General features: G+C 40.7%; 2 protein-coding genes across 5 annotated transcripts in view; one reads left to right on the forward strand and one right to left on the reverse strand.

Moving 5' to 3' along the window:
* The first annotated feature begins 318 nt into the window (after positions 1–318).
* The window catches only part of LOC119023090 (metabotropic glutamate receptor 7-like), a 116,847-nt gene continuing 98,531 nt past the window's right edge, over positions 319–18,634 (forward strand). The window contains exons 1-3 of one of the 4 annotated variants that reach the window (XM_037104753.1): positions 319–394; positions 4,031–4,134; positions 18,016–18,110. The gene's annotated coding sequence lies outside the window, so the exon portion shown is untranslated. Of the gene's footprint in view, positions 395–647; positions 769–4,030; positions 4,135–18,015; positions 18,111–18,634 lie in introns of those variants that run through there. The other 3 variants (XM_037104751.1, XM_037104754.1, XM_037104752.1) reach the window with 3 other exon arrangements.
* On the reverse strand, positions 7,416–8,903 carry LOC119023092 (amphoterin-induced protein 3). The gene has a single exon (XM_037104755.1). It carries the CDS (start codon positions 8,814–8,816, stop codon positions 7,419–7,421), a length of 1,398 nt encoding a protein of 465 aa, XP_036960650.1. The 5' UTR covers positions 8,817–8,903; the 3' UTR covers positions 7,416–7,418.

The following is an 18,634-nucleotide window of genomic DNA, read 5'->3' on the forward strand; positions in this document are numbered from 1 at the left end:
AACCCGACTTGAATTGAGACGTGATGACTCGCATGACTTGCCTGTGTTCATTTTCTGTTTTTATTATCATAATTACAACTTTGTTTTTGTTTGACTGTCGCTGTTTAAAAGTTATAGGGGAGGGAATACATTTTTTGAATGAGAGGAAATTAAAAAAACAAGCTTTCATTACGTTATTTGTATGATTATATTTATTTCACTGAATATCAACAATTAGAATGCAGATATAATTAACTCTCATACTAGAACATAATAGATAAACTGACAATATCATTATAAAGACTGGACACTGCAGGTCAGACTGCAGTTTCTTTAGAGGGAAAACGTCACATGACTTGGGACTTTCCCCAGACTTGGACTGAATGACTTGAGTCACATCTGGATAAACAACATGGTAAGATTCAAACTGAGGTACAGCCTATAATGAGTATACAAAAATATCACTAGAATCTATGATGGTGGTCTATAATCTTATCAGTGTATGTATGTATGTATGTATGTATGTATGTATGTATGTAGATAGATAGATAGATAGATAGATAGATAGATAGATAGATAGATACCTCTGTCTAATAAAGGGCAGGGATATGCGATTGTTTCTTAAAATAAATTTACATGATTTTTGGCCCACTTGGGGACCAGTAGAAAAAAAAACTGACACAACATTGACATGTCAACTAACTAGCTAACCTGTTAGCACGCAGTTGCTAACTCTACTAAGTAGCTAACGGCGCAACATTTGCTAATGTCTCTGGCTACCTGCTGAATGTAAGTCTAATAATTTAGCTATGTTTTTTTTTCCACCGACCCCTGTGGGAAATACATTGTTTTTTTTCAGCTGGTAACGCTACAGGTAACCAGGTTAACTAGCTAATGTTAGGCTATTGATAACTTTGTCTGTTTGTCATCTGGTGGGTAGTAAAGTTAGCCTCTAGTGGGGTTATCAGTTTATATATGTGTATATATTATCAGACAATATATTCTGAGTAAGTTGTGACTGTCAGAGCGAAACACAGTGAGGTGAAAGAAGCTATGATGAAATTAAGAATAGTTGTTACAAGTAAAAATATATTTACTCATATACTGTAACTTACTTAAGTCAAATTTTGAGGCACTTATGACTGAATTGTATGCCATCATATGTTAGGTCTCCACTGCGCATATTTTACAGCTATACTTACCAATAGTGGAATGTAAGTACTTTTACTCAAGCACTGCACTTATCAGTTACCATTTTGAGGTATTTATACTTTGTACTTTCTATTTACGCAACTACATTTATTTGCTTACTTTAGTTACGAGTTACTTTGCAGATTGCATGCTGCACCAGAGCCAAAATATTTCAGTTAACATCAGATCAGATCAGATTTTCAAAAAGAACACATATATTACAATAATCAGAAAAATGCGGAATGTCATTTCAGATTATCAGCCTGTCGACCTAGAGTATACGGTTCATACCTACTTTTACTTGTACTTTTGATAGGCTAATTAAGTATGCTTAATATTTGATTTACTTCAACCTTTACCAAAGTCAGATTATAAAATGATATCTTTTACTTGAATATATATGGTGAGTATCCTTTTATGACCCTGGTAGTCACTGAATAGTCTTCATATTAAGATTTTACATGAAACAACACAATGTGTTTATAAAATATCAGCTACAACACAGATTTCACTTCGGATCATGACCCTAAGAGATGTTCTCCCTCTAAACTTCTCACAGGATCTCATTCAATAAACTGGGCCTCCTGTTTTAGATAAAATCATCCAGTTTGAGTTTTCTGAACAGCAGCCGTTCCTGAAAAACAGTTAGGCCAATATAAACCTTTTGTTTTGTGTTTTACAAGTCCTACCTCATTAATCATCTTTGGACACATCATAGTTTTGTTTGATGGGCTAGATCCGTATTGTGGGAACCTGGAAGTAAAGAGGTTATAATTAGACACGCCTTGACTGACTGTGGCAGTAGAAAGCAGCTTATGCATTAATGCATCAGTTAACAGTGTGATAACAGCATGAATAATATATCAGTCTCAGGGACCAATTTCCTGCAGAATTAGTCCTTTTACTTTTAATACTTAAAGCGCATTAAGCTGATGCTACTTATAAACTTGTACCAAAGAAGGGTTTTGAATAAGGGGTATGCCATTAGTTAAGCAGGTGCTTAGTATGAAACCATAGTATTGGGCAAAATGAGATTTTGACCTGATGGTGGCGCTAGAGGAGTTGTTAAGGTGTGACTTCTTGCTGAGGGGAGCATGGATTCTTATACCAAATTTCATGGCAGTCTGTTCAATGGCTGTTGATGCGTTTCACTCATAGCCACAAATGTGAACCTGCATCTCTCATCTTGTGAGGGAAATTCTCTAATGTCCCTTCATTATTTTGATATGTTGTTTTTGCATATGTAATCTAATGAATGTTGTGCAACATTTATATGACATAGAGGACTGTAAAAACTAATATAGGTAAAAATTCATTTATGGAGTTCTTTCCGAAGGGCGTTTTTTTTTTTTTTTTTTACCTCTACTGTGTGACCTCTTCTGGGGATATGTGTTCTGACAATGGTTGATGTATAACACATTACCTATGGAAATGTACCTATATGTTAAGATAATGTTTAACCTGAGGCGCATATGGAAATGGTATCATCTATGCACTCCTGATGAGTGACTCTTACTTGCAAGCAATACAAAACTAGAGGCAATATAGAAAGAGAGATGAAGTCGCGCTGATCCTATTTGAATTGAATTTAAAACGTCATTTTTCAACTGGGGGGGGTCGCAGTTTCAAATAGAAATAATATTAACAATATAGACAGTGAAAGTACGTAATCATAAAGACCACATACCCAACAGCTGACTAACTCTCCTTTGGCAGCTGTAATTATAGCCAAACTTGTTGGGATTCTTCACCTTTTTAGATACTTTTTCTGTCCCGAGGTGATGGCTGTGTGGGTGGTTGTGATGTATGTTGAGCGGAGGCTAGCTCACTGAGCGATTCTTCACAAAAGTATTATGATCTCTGCAACATTAACATTATTAACAGTAACATTATATGTGTAGTTCATAGTAGATTTCGACTGGGATGAAAACATTATCATCATGGACTGCACTTTACTCTGTCACCCTGGACAGTTTGGATCGTTCGCCACATCTGTCCTCTTAGAGCTTTTCAGGCTATTGCCGTGCGTGATGTATAAATATTCATTTTTCAAACAATCAGACCTGATCAAGATCCAAGCTGGATTGAAAAGTTTTTTTTGTTTTTTTTGTTTTTTTTTAAAACCCCTGTGGCAGAGAATTCATGTGTGGACGTTACCCTCTTTTTATTTACCAATTTGTGCACCAATGCATACAGTAGTTGTCAGGATATTTTTGTAAAGTCATGTCAACCTGCTCTTGGTAAGCTAAGGAAAGTCGGCAACTTCATCCTCTGGGGACCATCAATGTCAGTACAAAATGTCATGGCAATCGATCCAGTAATGGTTGACTGACCGACATCCCTAGAGTCAGGCAGCTAGTATGGCTAAAAACAACCATAAAGTACATTATTGAGCATCACTGACACTGTGAGATGTTATAGGTAGGGTGCCTTTTTTCTCTCGCAGTAAAGGTCTTTTTTTTATGGAAATAATAAAGCCATATTTCATCAGAGTTCATTTTTTGTCTTTTAGTGGACAAGTGTGACAGGTAATAACAAGGGCTGCACCATTACCACATGATACAATAAAGCTGGTAGGAGAAATGACACAAGCTGAGATACACAGAGGAAGAATAAAAGACAAGAAGATGCTGTAGAAAAAAAAGTGGTCACGAGCAATAAAATAAAACTTCAAACATGTTGACTCATTGTGTTTGTCCAGTCTTATCATATCCAGCATATTTTTACTCACTGAAGCATAAAGCGACCCCTGGGGGATACTTCTTCTAACATGCTGAATGGCTTGGATGGTAGCGTATTACTGCATGTGCTCTTTGTTTGTTTGCATTGAAATGTGATTCATGTGCAATGTGCCCCACAGTGCTGTGACTGGGACCAGAATCCTGCCTGACATATCCGACATCCAGCTGCTTCATTGTGCTTTGAAAACACAGAACATGGCCTGTGTTCATATGCGGTACAGAGGTATGATAAACAGCCTGTCGTCTGTTGTGCAGCAATCCACATTTACTGTAGTCTTTTTCTGGAGAGCAGCAAGCCTGGCCTCCCAAAATAAGGATCCACAGGATTGTATAGCCAGCTGGTGGACTGTCCTAACGCTGATGCTGTTCGTGTTTCTCGAGCGCATACTCCCAAGTAAGGTGTCCAATTAAAATGAAATGAGGGTTTTTTGTCGGCTTGGTGACATTGTGCCTCAAATGAGCCAACGTATGTGGGCAGTGCAGCGCCTGAAAGATGCGTATGTATCTGCCACAGCTGGATGCCTCCACTCCAGCCTGATGACTATTTTGACAGTTCAGTAATAGCCCCTGTTGACAGTGAAGGCAGCCCTCACTAGTGAAAGCAATTCAACTCAAGCTATTCAGAGTAAAACTCTCCCTTTCACAGTAATTAGATTCTTGAATAAGATGATTTTGAATCCCTCGGAGCTCAGCCGAACTAGGGAAAACAATTAATCTGGAACAGGGAGTGCATGCTTTAATTGAGGCCTGATGGAGTGTTTTGCTTTGGAGAAGAGTATCTTTTAAAGCATCAAGGGGATTTTCCTTTACATTTGGGTAATTTGTTAGAGCCGTTCGGAATAGTCTGAGCCATACAACCATGTACCTCTCCGTGTAGCCTGGAAATTCAGATATTATTTCAAAGTGTAATTATTGGATCTATTAATGTGAACAAATGAAACAGAGATTATGGCAGTGATCCTGATTTCAGCAAACTAAATCTGTGTGTTTATTACATCCTAATGTTTGAAATGAGCAGGAACATCCGTGACAGTTTCACAGAGCAAAATCATCATTTATTGGAGTGCTTTTTATACCTTTTTATTTTTTCAAAATGCACTGCCGAGGCCTCCCATCATCAGTAAAGTACTTGCGGTCACAAGGTTAAAATAAAACGCTGGATACCAAATGGCATCAGGATACCAACTTCACTCATTCTTACTCTGACATGCTGCCTACACAGAGGTTATTCCCTAAAACAGCAGTGTGCTTACATAAGCAGGGTCACCTGTGGACTCCTCTGTGAAATAGAAAGCCCTTAATAAAATGCTCACATCATGTCCTTTGTTTTAACCTGTCTGCTAATCATATCAGAAACAATAAATCCCAACCCAGCTGTGTGTGCTGTGTCAGAGAGCGGAACCAGATTAGAGGGATTTAAAAAACACTGAAATTGACAAAGCACCTGGTTTTCATCCTCGCACTAATCTCCTAAAACCTGACCCCAACTCATCGCACCATGTAATATCTCCACTACACCGCTGCTGAGAAACAACGGTTCATGACACATGCAGATACAAGATGTTACATCACGCAGGAGCACGTAGCAGTATGTTGTGTAATCTTTGAATGTTGCTCACTATCATGAAAAAAAAAAACATTTAATAACTTTGCTATATTTATAAGTCAGTAGCAGAGTGATTAAATGGAGTGGTGGATCACAATACAGTCATCTCTTAGCCTGAGAGATTTTTTTTTGAGTAATCCCTGAGAGTTTAATAGTGATGAAACTCGCCGCTGTCAAAGAGCGAGTCTGTCCCAGTTTCATGCTTGGCTGCCCCTTTGATTTTAGATCTCCACCTTTTATTTTTGTCTGTGAATTGACATTCAGCATGCACAACAATACGCTGTCAAGTTTTAATTAAGGATTTAGAAGATAATCAAAGGCCCTTCCTCGTACAAAATGCCCTCCTTTTGTGAGATGCACAGTTGCTGAGAACTTCCCTTTGACATTATATGAAGGATTACATCTAATCCCATCCAATCTCGAAAACAATCCTTAGTCCCACCCAGTGTTTTTTTGCGTCGAGATTAAACTGCAATTTCAAAACGTTATGGATGCATGGACTTAAAGAAATTGATTTGTTTCTTTTGAGGATTTTGTTTGTCTCATCACGTGTTATACTTCCCTTCATCCCTGACTCCCATATGCTCTCCCTGTTCTTGCATGTCATCGACTTAATGTTCCACACGCATGTTCTTTCATGGCACGAGTGTACAAGGCCTTCAACGTCTTCTTTCATCTGTGGCGTTGCAGTGTGTAATTCTGTCAATTGAGGCATTTTACACGGCATAAAAAAGGAAAACACGCCGTGCAAGGTAATGCCCCCCCTCGGGTTTGCGTCAGAGCTGCTTGAAGTGTTTGTCACTTCAGTTCAAATTTTGTGGTTGTGTTTGTTCCGCAGTGTTCAAAGTGCTCGTCTGTGTTTGATCAAAGAGATGCTGTCTTTGAAGAGTGGTCCAATTGCTGTTTGTTTTTGGTTTGTTGACACTCCTGATTTCTGTACTTCACTATTTTCCAGATAAGCAGCGCACCGATAGAGAGTCATTGTTTGTTTTTTTTTCGCTGCCAGATTAATGCAACAGGTTTGCGCGAGATATGTATATGTATGATGGATCGCTGCAGGATGCGCCTCTGTTTTCTGCTAGATAAGAGTTTTAAATGTTTTGCGAAAGCAGTGGTGTCTGCAGACATTCCCAGCTTTTCTTGCTGTATCTTTATTTCCCCCCTTTTTTCTATGATGGGAACGGATTTTGCTACAATTGCCTTCTAAAGCAAAACTATATCAGCACACCAGGCAGCTGATCTAAAGGGAATTCATCTTTTATTACGAATACAGAGAACAGAAGTATTCAGGAGTTCATGTTTAAGCCACATATTAAATGAAATATTGGCTGTATATCTAAAGTTATCTTCAGCTTGTGCGGTGCTGGTACCTGTCTTTACCCACACTAAATATGGAGCACCTTAACTCAGCTATGCAACACAGACTAAACTTACTTCCTGTGGTCCGTTAGAGTCATAAACTTGCAGCGTCTTTCTGGGGCTTTTAATCCGTGTTTAGCACTTTCTGTGAAAAGTGAGCCAGATTCATTCCCTGATCCCGCGAGAAATATTCCCCCCAGTGCTATACACAGAGAAGTTATTAGCTGATTCTCAGGCCTGATAATGGCTCTGCTGTGATTTAGCAATGTCAGTACGCTGAGGGTTATAAACCAATGTTGAAACTTCCATTTCGACTACCAGGCAAGATGAAAGAGAAGAGCGGAACTGGATCAGGAGATATTGCTTTTTCTGTTCAGGAGACCTTTTAACTGCAGCTGGCAGTCTCGGAAAGAGACATGGTGTTCTTGTTTTTACAACATAAACACTCACTTCTGATTGCGTGTCAAGGTTCATTCCTGAGTAAGAGGTTTTGCCTTGTCCTGAGGTTCTATTGTTTCTGCCTCACAGAGAAGAAATCATGTTCAGGGTAAGCGTTCAGGTGTCCACTCTGCTGCGTCTTCACTAATCACTGGCTCCACGAATACCACATGCTTGTCAGTTTGGATTTTGGACTCGTCTCTCACGGAGGAGGAGAAAGCGGAAGTTAGGGTGCTGGGGTCGTAGGTCGCAATGGGGATAAGTGGAGGTTTGGGCTGTTTGCAGCTGCTGCAGCGACATGGAGTCATGTAGAGGTAAATGAGGATGCAGACCATAGTCACCACGCAGCCCAGCAGCGTTGTGTAGCCGGTGTTGAACGACTCTCCTGCAGGCGGCAGCACCGTCACATTCACCTCACGAGTCGCATTTAGTCCCTGTTTAATATCCAGAGCTGTGCACACATACAGACCTGAGTCGTTGACCTTGACTGCTTGGATCTCCAAGGTACCATTAGCGAACAGGCTAATTAGTGTGTCATTTATGCTGGTCTGGGTGATGTACCCCTTGCTGGGGGAGAACCATGTAAATGAGAGGTCTGTACTCATCAGGGACGTTTGGCAGTCCAGACGCACCCGCTCTCCCTCTGAAACCAACACGTTGGAGAGGAGCACGGTCACGGGCTGCGAGACGGCCTTTTCCACGGTGCAGTTGAGGAAGTAACGGTTCTGTCGCAGGAACCGGATGGACGACCGTGGATCCCCATTGATGCTGCAAGTGTGCTCATCGGTGAAGTCCTTCAGCGGGTCATAACCTCTCAGATCCCAGTGCCAGAACACACTGTACATGGCGCAGTCACAGATTAGAGAGTTGTTGTGGAGGTAGAGCCCCCGTTGTACCAACCCAGGCAAAGCTTTCACGTCCTCCCATTTCAGATGACTCATTCGGTTGGATGAGAGGTCCAGCATGGTCAGGAAGGGATGGCTATGGTCTTGGATGGAGAAGAATGGGAAGTGTGTGATCTGGTTGAGGCTGAAGTAGGCCTTCTTTAAGCTGCTCAGACCGGTCAGTGTGCCAGGCTCCACCTGTGTGATCTTGTTATTGAAGAGAAGGAGCTCCTCCAACCTCCACAACCCCTGGAAGTAGTGTTGCTGGACCACCTGCAGCTTGTTGGAGGACAAATCGAGGAACCTGAGGCCGGAGGCATTGCGAAACACCCCAGGGTCCAGTGAGGTGAGCTGGTTGTGGGCCAGTCGGAGGTTTTCCAGTCTCGGCAGATTCTTGAAGCTGCCCGGACCCAGCCAGGAAATGTGGTTGTGGCTGACATCGAGGATGACGGAGGAGAAAGGCAGGGCCTTGGGTAGCTTGGCCAGACCACTGGAGCTACAGCTCGCTGTGTCAGATACACAGAGGCACGTGGATGGACAGAATTCCTGAGAGCTGTGGAGGAGTGAAAGCAGCAGCAACGGCAGCAGGAGAGGGCCTTGATACAGTGCACAGGTCATGTTGCTGGAAGTTGGATTCTTCAAGGTTTCTAATCCCTCTGGCTGCCCCTGGTGTGATAAGAATCAAATGAGAAACAGCATGATATATTAAACAGCAATTCTTTTTCGACCCACCTGCTGCCTCCAGCCTTTCAACAGACACATATTATGATGACAAGGTTAATTCCATACACGAACTCTCAGTATCTATGGCAGAAGATGAAAAATGGTTCAAATATAGTGGCCACAAATCGCTTTAGCCCTGGAGAAATCTCACAAATACTCAGTTCAGACTACTTAGAGATGTTCCTGTGTACAAAGAAATAATACAGGCACTATTTTCTTTTTTTTGTTTGTTTTTCTTTTTTGAGCAGTAGCGCTACAACTAATGATGACTTTAAATGATGTTAAAATTTTGTAATGATTTTCTCAAAGCCTAAGCTGGCGTCTTGAAATGTTTTGTTTTGTCTGGCAAACAGAACCACAAGATATTCAGCAAAGCTGCATCAATTAGCCTATTTTCCGCAAGCTGTTTTGATAATCAATGAGTGGTTTCAGTAGTTTTCATGCAAAAAATGTCAATCATTTGCTGGATTTGCTGCTTTTCATTGTCTTTTATGACAGTAAGTGTCTTTGGCTTTTGGAATGTTGGTTGGATGCAATTTGGAGATGTCATTTTTTTATTTATGACATTTCATAAATTCAACAATTACTGTGAAAATAATGGTCAGGTTAATCAATCATTAATTTGATCATGAAAATAGTTGTCTAATTGATTAATCGACTAGTGCTGCAGCTTCAAATTATTGTCCACCCAGTCAGAAACTTTTAAACACATCACGAGAGCTTAGTGTTTAAAAGTCGTACATGTGAAGGGTGATACGTCACCTTGAAAAGATGTTTCTTCGCAGTTCGAATCAGATGAACATTGTCAGGGATCAGTTCAAACTGATTTCCCGCTGCTGACTTGAAAGTCTGGATGATTTCAAGGGTAAAGTGTTGGAAGAGTTAATCCCACTGCCAGACAAGTGAACAATTTTGCTCACTTATTTAATTCCATTCTTTCCTGAAAACACGCAAAAAACCCCCCCCAAAAACCTACACGTACGAACCATAAATCCAAAGTAAACTGCTTAGCGACAACATGAGACTCCAACTTTCACCCGCTTTTTTCCTCTTCGAAGTTGTATCCCATCAGTGAAAAACAACATCGCTGTCTAATCCTTAACTTCTTCTCAGATCCTCCTCCCCGAGGCTCTCAAGGAACAATGGCGTTTTGCCCTCCTCCCAGCCAAGTTTAAGGTCCCCCTACTGTCTCTTGCCTCGTCCCAAATGAGAGTGCCGCTCGACAAACATCCTGCAGTGCTTTGCAGTGTATGGCAAACAGCACAGAGCTCACTTAATCTCCCACAATCCCCTCCTCCTACTCTGTGTCATTTAGAGACCAGCCTTGTGTCTCCCTCTCTCATCATTAAGTAATGATGCCGGTGGCTGCCCTTCCCGCTCTCCCTCTCTTTCTTTCTCCCTCTCTCAATGATATCAGTTTTCTCGCAATATTCTGTTCCTATAATGCTCCATTACATTTTTTGTGTTTCGCTTGCTAACAGATTAGCAGAACATCAGAGCTTTCCACATGAAAATTACATGTGTTATCCGGTAACCTTCCACCATTAATCCCAGAGGACTGATATTTAGCTACTGTAATTTCTTCTTTGTGTGTGTGTGTGTGTGTGTGTGTGTGTGTGTGTGTGTAAATGTGTTGTAATGTGGCTTCACTTCCTGCTAAAAATACACCTGTTCTTGAATTCCCCAGATCCTGTCCATCCCTCTTCGTCTCTTGCTGTATTTTGTCAGACCCTCTGACTGTGAAGCTCTCCTCTTACCTGTGCAGCCTCCTTACCTTGCCGTTTCTATTTCAGTGGTTTTCACAGGATAGACATTGCCCTCTCTGCAAACACACACACATTGACACACACTTTCTATCTCTAAGTGCCTTAATCAGTACATCCCCTCCTTTCTCTCTGAGCCCCCCCCCCCCCGACATCCCTCCTTCCCCTTGGCTGTGAGGTTTGACTGGATATATGCTGTCCATGCTGCTTGGTCATGGTGGTCCTGACAGCTCTGATTTCTGTCACAGTGAATTAGCTTTGCCTCCCAGCAGCCACCTCCTCACTGCCACCCCCAAACCCAACCCAACCCCCCCCCCCCCGACTCCCTGTAAGTGCTTGGGGCTTTGACTGACTCCCACTCACTCACTCACTCTGCAGAGGCACATAGCCGATTCCCCGTGGGTTCAGGCTCTCTGGATGGGGTCCACTTCTCAAAAGGTGCCCTGATGAGAGCAGATGTCCACGGGAAGATGGATGCAGGAAACCAAGGGGGCAATGTTAGGCTTTCAATTTATGATTTTCAGTGCTTAAAAGTAGGATTAAGGCTATGGAAAACACATTCGGGTTTATGTGTGTTGAAATGAACAAGCTTTCACCGTCTTTGGCATTGTGGCATTACACACAATCTTGTCCCAAGGCTAGTCATCAGCTTGGCTGGAACATGTAAGAAATATATACGCCCACACATGTGCATCTGAGATATGTTAGAAAGGGATGCTAAACAGGCCTTCCTTGTAGGTGTAGGTGGTTTATATCATGGCTCAAATGGCCTCCAACTAATTTGACGGTTTTCCTGCAATTTGAACTTTGTCCTACTGCAAAGGAAACCTTAATCCGGCTAGCTTTTTAACTATTCATGTTTCATTGATTGTTCTAAGATATTATGTAACACGCTGCTCGTTCACCGATCATGTATGTAGCTTGGTTTCTAAGTACCCAATTGTAATTGGATCACATAAGACTTACGAAAACCGCAGTGTTCATCTGCATAAGCTGGAAATGATTCATGGTTTGGTGCTCTCAGAAGAATATGAGCATATGAGGCATTTAAATAAGGTACATCATTGTGCCAGCGTGATGTCAGTGGCTGCATTTGTTTTTAGCTACAGTATATTCGTGTGGCGGATATGTTCTTTTTCTCAGGCAGCACTTATTTTGCTGCTGTTGACATAACTTGAACATTTCACCGCCTTATTATTTTAAGTATCGACGTCCCCTCTGCAAAGGATCCTTCATTTTAGAATGCAATCATTTGTCATTGTCCTTGGAGATCAATTCAATCAAAGCCTGAACAGGTAAACAAGACGAAGAGTTGAGTTTTTGTTATTTACTTAAATTGCAAAGTAATATTTTTTTTTCCCCTTTTTCTTCTGATTGCCTCTCATCATCCAGTAACAATCTGTGTAGTCTCAACAGAATGAGGTCCTTGGGTCAATATTAACGCCTTACTCGCTCATCTCTTTCTCCCTTTTTCCACTGAAAACATTCTGTGAATCTCTTTTTTTCCCCCCCTCCATGTGTCTGTTTTCAGGCTGGACTGTGTGTCTCGGCTTGCTGTTCTGTAAAATCCCTAATCTAATCAGCATCTTTGTATCAAGCTGCTTTGCAAATCCCGCCTTCTTCTTCTGCATATATTTGATTAGACTCAGCGTATGCAAAGTAGTCCCGTCAAATCAGCCAGGTTCGGAGTGGACCTCGCAGCTTAAACCCTGACCCCGCTGCATCCTGCCCCCAGCAGAAAGTGATTTTCTCTCTACCATCTGCCGCAGAAGAGATGGGGAAAAAAAGGAAAAACATAACAGCGCAGGGAAATGTCTGCTCCTGTCTTGCCCTTGAGAAGCAGTGCAGCTCACTAAGAGTCAATAATATAAAGCTTTATATTCTCAGATGCAAGAGAAATATTTTTGTCAAACATTAAAGCCTTGGAATTTCAAAATGCAGGCATGCTTTTAAGACCTCTGTTATTATTTTTCCTCTATACTGACAGTAAACATAATTTGTGGCTCATGAAGGACTTAAGGCAAAACAGCTAGATGATGGGGCCTGACCGATTTGGGGGCCAATAACAATATTTGGAAGGAAAAAAAATTAGGTTTTGACATATCGACCTGCATACGCACATAATTGGCAATGGTCCCTCAAATGTTGTTATCAAACACTTATGACAAATATATTTAACAGAGGCGGCATATTTTACAGTTGAACAATGCATTTCATTGTATAAAATGACATCAGTGCACTGAAACAGCAAACTTTAATGGGAGTCTAATCATCATAAATCATCTCCAGTCACATTTTTCTGCAATATAATCTCTGAAAATAAGCTTTTATTATCACTGCACATCCGGCAGCAAATACAGCGATGTCGACAATCTGCAATAGACCAACCTCAGTCGATAATAGCGGCCAATTGATAAATCAGTCAGGCTATACGACTGTAAATACCTACTAGCTGCTTTACATATTCTTTTAATAAAACACTTTAATGTGATTTGAAAGATAAATTCAAATGGAAAATGGGTATATAAACGATGTCAAACTCTAAGTCAATTTGCATTGGGCCAATAAATTGGTTGGCTGATGTTATTAGCCTTTATTGGCCTATCACAGATATATTGGTATCTGGATAAGAGCCCGATCAATACTCTATTTTTAGGGCTGATGTCGATACTGATGTGAGAGACTAAACATTTCTGATATCAATATATTTGCAGATATGCACACATTTTTGGCAAACACAAGATAGAGGATAATTTTGCAGTTTAACAATATTGCCTAAAAGGACATCAATGCATTGAAACGATAAATTTAACTAGGAATCAATAATTTGTATTACTCAAGCATCTTTTTCTGCATTAAAACCTCTAAAAAGTCTAAAAATCAGTCAGGCTCTAATGGTTATAACTGAATAAATACTTGACAAAGTGGCAGGGCAGGAGGATACACAAGAAGAAGGCTGAGTGCCACATTAATGGACTGAAATATCCAAAAGCAACTCTGTAAACTGTGCAGCTGAAGGGTTTCCTGCCAATTATGAACCCTTGAACCTGAACATACACACCCTTGTTCAGTATTTATTCTGCCTTTCAACAGCGTTTTGTTAGCCTGGCTGACAGCCAGACTCCCAAATATGAATGAGTCAGTGCCTGGATAAAGATTCGGAGGATTGAGTTTTATTTCCTTTCTCTCCCTGGGTGCATTTGCAGTCTAGATGAGCTCCCTGTTGAAAAGGAGCTTCAGACAGTGCAAGACTGTTTGCTTGTCACGAGGAGCTGCTCAGCTGCTCCATATGCTCTGTAGTCATAGCGATTGCGATGCATTATTTAAGAATGTCTTATGCAAAATCCTGTCAAACCTGGTGTGATGGTAGTTTTTAATGCTGACATGTAGAAAGTATGGGTTTATTTTCTCCAGGGTTTCTACACTCAGTCCTTCTGTTGGATGTTGTGTACTGTCAGTGTGAAGAGACAAGAACACCATCTAGTGGTTTAAGACACAACTGGAATAGTGACGCGCCCAATCTACTCTCCTTTTTCCTCACTATTATTAGTGTTGCATAAATGGATAAAAAAATACAAATAAAAAAAAAAGGTATGTCATGCGGATGAAAAGAATTAATGAGAATTTGGAGAAAAAGCAAACATCATACATACCAGACAGATTACTAAGATAATAGCATAGTCAGAACTGAAGGATTTTCTGACTAAACAATCTTAAAGGAGTAGTTCAGCATTCTTGGAAATATAACTGAAATTAAATCTGTGTTTTTAAAAGATCCTTGCTACACATAAATTAAGACACACATTACAATTCACTAATGTGTGTCTAGCAGAGTTTAAAAAGAAAAAAGGGATAATTACCACACTATATTCCTTATAATTGGAGCTATTAGCAACGTCATTGGAGCTACAAAAAAAAAAAAATGTATCCACAATGAATGTGAACACCCTTACAGTGTCCAACTCTCCACACATGCATCCTTCCACACATTCAACTGTAGGAACTAAAGGGAAGACATGTTTCCAACTGGAGCATCAACACATAACATTATCAGAGTATCTTTATACGGATCTCTTAGATAATTTACTTTTATTGCGACTGAAAAACGTTAATTATTTAAGGAACGTACATGTCAGTGCTCTCTGCTGGACAATCTATGTAAATCACCTCAAACCTACTTTGGCATTTTTGTGCTGCAGTGTATTTGCATTTACAGTACAATACACACATACATCTCTGAAATAAACAAACATTGTTTGATGTATCGGTCTAACTCTACTCCAAAGATAACAGTGTCCACCTACCAGCGACTCTAAAGCTCACAAACGTAATGTTGGTATCTAAAGTATAAAGATGTTTTTTTACTGGAAGACTCCTCAAGGATCTTATTATCATGATTATGATCATTATTAGTATTGTCTTGGAGCCCTATGATTTTAAAACTTTTGGTTTTGGTTGGGAGTATACAAAGATATAAAATAGGGCTGCATAACATGGACAAAAACATAATCATGACAGATACTGCAAGTGCCATATGATTCATCTTTAGTGTGGATGATCATTTTCACTATCACTAATTATTCAGATCATGACGACATAACATTTGTTTGGGTCTGTACCAAATAACAATAATGTGATCTTGTATCTGAAGAACAACATTTGTTGGCCTGGGAAATCAACACTATAGTACGTACTAGTTATAATGCTGTTGTGTCAACCATTTTACCTTTATCAAATAATTGCTGCTTCTAATGATTCGGATATTGCACTGATGAGATTCATTGTGTACCCACAATACAAAACATTAATTAGTGAGCTATATAGGTGTTAATAGGCACATTTAGATAGATAGATACATTTATTAATTCCCAAAGGGAAATTAGGTTATCATAACAGTACAGTGTAGTACAAATACAATCATAATACTAGACAAATAGACAAATATAGAAACAATAAAGTACTATATACACTATGAAAAAAAAATACTATGTACATTAAAGTGCTTGGGTAACTATAAGATAAAAAGGAAATACTGAGGTGGAAGAGCAAAGGTAAGTGGTACATAAGGTGCGAGAGGATAAGGTGCAGTGTTAGCAGTGATAATAACTGAAAACGTTTTGGAGTCTGATGGCACCACGACGGAATGATTTCCTGTGTCGTTCCTGTAGGCAGCTGGGTTGAATGACTCTGTTCCTTAAGATGCTCTTCAGCTTCTCCAGAGTTTTGTGGAGGGGGTGAGAGGCACTGTCCATGATTGCCAGCAGTTTTGCCAGCATCCTGTCCTCCGCCACCTCCTCCAGGATGACAGGCTTAGAGCCAACAACAGACCCTGAGTTCATTTCTTTACCTTTACACAGAGTCAGGCTAGCTGTTTACCCCGACCAGCTGCTGGCTTGTACAGCTTCATATGTATTTTTTATTGGCAAATTTAATTCAACAAAATGTACCAACAACAATACCATGTGGCATATTCGCGTTTCCATGCACATTTTCACATCTGCACACATTTGTCCACTCTTACATACGCTTATTATACCCACATACTCACAATCTTCTGGATGCGCATGCTTGCGAAGAAATCCACAATCATCTACATTCAGTTCCACTTTGATCTTATCGAGTGGGATAGATTGCTTTGCCTCAAAGTGAGAGATGAGAGGCTGCAAATGTTTATCAAATGTTTCAGCTGAGCCATGTAAAGTAAATTTAATTGTGGCATCAGAAAGATACGAGGCTGTTATCGACCTTCTCATCTAACTATTTGCAAGAAGGGCAATAATAGTAGCCCCTGAAATATTGGACTATTCCTTTCAGATTAATTCCTTGATTTTTGCATAATTAATTACTATGATTGCATTCATAAAATTCCTTCCAAATAGAGCTATTTGCATTATTATGTGGTAGTATTTGTATTGGAAACCAACATATCACATTTTTCCAGCCCTATTTCACACTGCTTATGGCACGGGCAGACACCAGAACTGATTTTACTTTGAACTAAATCTCCGACAGAGGTAAAAATGTCAGCCCGACACACGTGCACGCGTTTAGCAGCTGTGCTTCTGCTACCCATGAGCACAGGACTCGAGCATAACTCTTGATTATAATGCGAACCCACGTCTTTACGCGTGTCAATAGCGAGCAGCGTGCAGGAAAGAGGGCTCGGGGTATGAACATCCCCACGTCTCCTCAACCTCTATCATCTGTGCTGATTGTTAACGGATTTCAATTAGGACTCACAGGAGTTAATATGATTGCTTGCTGTTTACCCTTTCTTGCTTCCTTCCATGGAAGCCAATTATGCATGAGTAGCAGTGGATGAGTACTGGACGCAGCTAATGGCTCTGCTTCTCCCTTTGTGTTCACATTACTGAAGGATATGGGTTGTGAAATGAGATCACTACTGACTACTGTGCTATCAGTGATTGTGCTATAAAACATTATGGGCCAGAACATAGTAAATTGTGTGACGTGACTGTGGGGTGGCAGGCTGTCTGGTCTTTTATCTGTTGTTCTCTCATCTCCTTCTTCGTCTTTTCCCTGCTTTTTTTTTTTTGTCATCTCTTGTTTCTCTCATCTGCTCTCATATTTCCTCTCTCTCCCCTTTGCTCACCCACTAAAAAAACCTTCCTCTTGCTCCCTTCCGTTTGCTTTTTACCCACTCTCCTCTCATCCTCCGCTCCTCTCCTCTGGTTTATCCTCTCAATTCTTATCTTCCCACATCACTTTTTTACACCTCTCCTCTGCGCCTTTCATCTCCTGCCCTGTGGTTATCAAGAGAGACAGACAGGACATCAGCCAATCCTCTAGCCTCTTCACCCTTTAGATCACTTATGGTAGATTGACATATCTGGGAAAATCCATCATGTCCTAATCAATAAGGATTAATGCACATAATATAGGGATTTCATATAAATCACAGCTGTAAAATTAATCATTATCTTATTACCATGGGAATCAATTGCCCATATATCATCTGAAATGCGTGATTTCATGTGCGCGTTTGCTCATGCATGGCCTTGAATGCAGACAGTCTCTCTGCTGTGCTCCTCGGTAAAGAATGAGTGAAGTTGAGATTCAGCAAATACGAGACAAAGTAGCCATTGTTTTTATGATCTCTGTGTGTATATATAAAAAAAAACAAACAAATGAAAGCAGAAAAACAGAACATCTTCTCCCAAAGGTGTGAGATGAAAACGACAGTGTCTTCTGCGGCGCAGGTTTATCTCGTTGCACTCCACAGTTGAGATAGTGTGATGGATCCTGCAGCCAGCTGTCTTCGCCACCTGAGCCACATCGCTGATGCTGGCGTGTCGCCTCTCTCTGCTCAGACAGACACTCGGGGACATGAAGGGTGATGAGCAGTTAGCGGTTCCATCAAGGATCTCCGGGGCCATCCGTGGAAAATGAAACCATCTCTGAACAGGTAACTCAATTTAACTCGTGGCCGCCTTCTCTGGAGCTACAAGCACAAATACTTTCCCAGCTGATGAGATGAAGTAACAGAGCATGGCCGGACTCACAGAGTGCAACAGGAGAGGCCCGCTCCACCCTAATTGCCTGGACATGGTCAAGGGAGGCTTTTCTACCACTTTTACAGATGGTGAAGGGAAGGTTGGAGAGTAGAAAGGTTCTGGGTTTTCTCTTCTTCCTTTTCAATCAATAGAATAGACTGGCTTTAATCATGGAGCTATTGAGTGCTGAAGCTAGCAAAATGGAGAGTTGGTCTTCTGGAACCATTCCCAACTTTGCCCCCAGCTTCAAAGGCGTTTGCCTACACAGAAGAGGAAATACTGTATTGGGCTAAATTTGTAGCCAAGCCTTCAAAATACATTTTTCAATTCCACTTTGAGCTCCACGCATGGAAATAAGCAGCTTCTTTTCTAAAAGGATGTCTAGAAAAGAGCACCTTATGTAAATCTGTCAGTTTTTAGCCCCAGGGATGGAAGG

This window comes from Acanthopagrus latus, chromosome 7 (assembly GCF_904848185.1).
Source record: "Acanthopagrus latus isolate v.2019 chromosome 7, fAcaLat1.1, whole genome shotgun sequence".
In the NCBI taxonomy this organism is placed as follows: domain Eukaryota; kingdom Metazoa; phylum Chordata; class Actinopteri; order Spariformes; family Sparidae; genus Acanthopagrus; species Acanthopagrus latus.